Raw genomic sequence first — 2,809 nt, forward strand, 5'->3', positions numbered from 1 at the left:
TTTTCCGTGCAAATTCCAGGCGTTTCTCGAGTTTTTCCTCTTCTGAACAGCCTATTAATCTGCTTCCGAGAAGTTATTCGGTAATTATTTGAATACTTTCTTTCTTAGCTTGAAAACGGTTTTCTCTATTTCATTGTTTACCACTAGGTATAGCTGTACTCTACACCTTAACTGTACCTCTTGTTCATAAATTTATTACTGACAGGTAGAGTAAGAGCAGATCATGTCTTAGTTTATCTTCTTAGAATGAAAACGAATAGATTCAATGTGAATGCTAATGAAAAGTTGATAACTTCAGCTTCTAGTACTTTTCGGGAATGATTGTGCTTTAGAATCTGTTACTAGGAAGTCTTGTCTTAGGTCAAGAACTCTTATGAACAAAGAAAACATGTGAGTCAGGAATAAGATTGAGATCATCCTGATATTTCTGAAGATGCTTTACTTGGTGGTAAATGAAATCCTGATCAATTTCCTACCAATAATCTTTGTAACATTGTACAACTGTGCATTGCTTTCTTGTGAAATACAAGATAATCATAGATGGAGCAATATTGCATAGTTATTAGGGCTTGCTTTGTTTCACTAAAAATTAATATTGAGATCTTAAAATTTGCTCTCATTGTTATAGAAAAGCAAGAGACATTGTAAGGCATTTGAGGGATTGGACTCAGTAAATTTGGAGCTGACCTTCACCTTTTAAACATCCATATCACTCTTATATTTTCTTTGGACTTTCTTGTTGTTGATACCTGTTGTGAGTATGACTTACAAATCTATATATGTTTTTTATTTTCAGATTCACTGACAACCTTTTTACATCCAAATAATGAAAATGAAGAAACAAGAAAATGACGTGTCTGATAACGAATTTGACGGTGAGGAAGCTGAGGAGCAACAGTCAGACGATGACTATGAACCAGAGGAAACGGGGAAGAGGAAATCTAAAGTAAACATATGTATTTTATGTACACTTTACAGTCTCTTTTGTGGTTCTTTTTGTAACCCTTTAGGTTAATCAGAATTGTGTATTGTGTATTAACGGTCCCTCATCTGTATTTTTGTGATTTACTGGGTACCAAAACCGTGAGCGGTATCTGTATCAACGTAAATGGCAACAGTTTATAAACCCGATGTATTTTTAATCTCGGACTGTAGACTATTACTACCGTACTGGTGTTTTTGTGTGCAAAAACTTTGGAGAAAAAGTTAAAGTAAATTTGTATCTCTGTTTATGTACGTAAAAGATGTAAAAAAATACCCTCTCTTTTTATGTAGTGTTTGAAAGAAATCAAAGACTAGTATGTTTAATGTGAAAAATAGCTTCAGTTGGACACTGGTGACACGTCACATGTTGATTGCTTATTTTCTACCATGGAATAACTTTATTATGTTTCCTAAGTTTGGGTCCCTTTCAGTCCACACTGGGCTCAAATTAGAAGTGCCGTCGAAGTCCGGGCAGAAGAAAGACTATAGTAAGAACTCTTGAGGTTGATACCACAAAGGAATTCACAGACGACAAACTTTGTTATTGCCCGGTCGCATCATAACCACCAGGGAACAACAACTAACTCTGGTCGGTCTGCATGACGCGAATGTGTGTTTTTTTAATTCTCTTTTTAAAGGTTTAATCTTAGTTCACAAAGTGACCCATTCTGTTCAACACTATAAGACAGAATGAGTTTTATTATGTATAGTAATTATAAAGACACCCACCCAGAACGTCGGATTTATTTTTCTCCGATTGCGTATTATTGAACGATGTTACATAGCATTAACTTAAAACAACTGTGTGTAATGATTGATGAATGTGTCTACATAAAAACATCTCGCAAAAGACACGAAGAAGTAGAAACTTACTTGTATAAAGACGTTGATTTCGGAGACGGCAGTTAGAAGGTCTACTACCCGGAGAGGAACGCACAAGTTCAGACAGATAATGCATGATGTTTACGAGGTAAGACATTTTATATTTTATTCTTAATTTAGTTGATAATATGAAGTACTTTTTCTCATTAAAATAAATAATAATATACACTTAACATATATGTACATTATTAGTATTAATGAAAATAGAAAATTTTGTGGAAGGATTTCCTCAGAGAACCAGGATGTAATTTGTTCCTTCCTTCCTTAAATGTTTTTTTGTTTTGAGTGACATTTCAAGGAAATCCCCCTCACCTAGGCCCCCGAGGACGTAAGGAGTAGAAGGAGGAGGAGAAGAAGAAGGAGATGCAAGAGAAGTAGCAGGTTTAGAAGTAGTTAGAAGCAGGAGGAGCAGAAGTAGTAGAAAGACCGAGGAGGCTGTTGGAAGAAGACCGGAGCAGGAAATCCACTTCGAAACCGCCCCCTAAAGAAACGTCGAAAAGGACCCCTCCTTCCCTTTTAATGTTTAATATAACATAACTTTAAAACGTTTCTCCTAGTTACCTTACTATGTAAGTTTAATTCCTTAGTCTCGAGTTAGAACATATCCTGTAAAGTTATGATTAGAAAGAAACGAATACTGTAGGGAAAATTTGACCAAACTCTTACTCTCAACCAATATCTAGAGGAGTATTTTTTATAATGGATGATGTATTAGGAGACAAAAACTACAATGAAGTTGTTTTGGTTATTTACCCAGATAGTATTAGTAGATACTGGAAACATCAAAAAACAGTCAGTTACTTGAGATTGTTATGTGGATGTATGGAAACCACCCACAGAAGAAGAAAAAGAACGGTCAAAGAAGGAGTAGCAGCAGAAGCAGTAGTAGCAGAAGATGAACCCAAAAGAACCAACGGAAAGACCCACGAGCGGTGCAGGTGGC

The 2,809-nt window shown here is 35.7% G+C and overlaps 1 protein-coding gene across 1 annotated transcript in view; it reads left to right on the forward strand.

The window, feature by feature from the left end:
- Positions 1-2,809, forward strand: part of LOC103520804 (acidic leucine-rich nuclear phosphoprotein 32 family member B-like) — a 10,182-nt gene continuing 7,373 nt past the window's right edge. The window contains exons 1-2 of the mRNA XM_026831780.1: positions 1-80; positions 797-917. Of these exons, the coding sequence (XP_026687581.1) occupies positions 827-917 (91 nt within the window). The 5' untranslated portion in view covers positions 1-80; positions 797-826. The remainder of the gene's footprint in view (positions 81-796; positions 918-2,809) is intronic.

Source organism: Diaphorina citri, unplaced genomic scaffold, assembly GCF_000475195.1.
Source record: "Diaphorina citri unplaced genomic scaffold, Diaci psyllid genome assembly version 1.1 scaffold4101, whole genome shotgun sequence".
NCBI classification, from domain to species: domain Eukaryota; kingdom Metazoa; phylum Arthropoda; class Insecta; order Hemiptera; family Psyllidae; genus Diaphorina; species Diaphorina citri.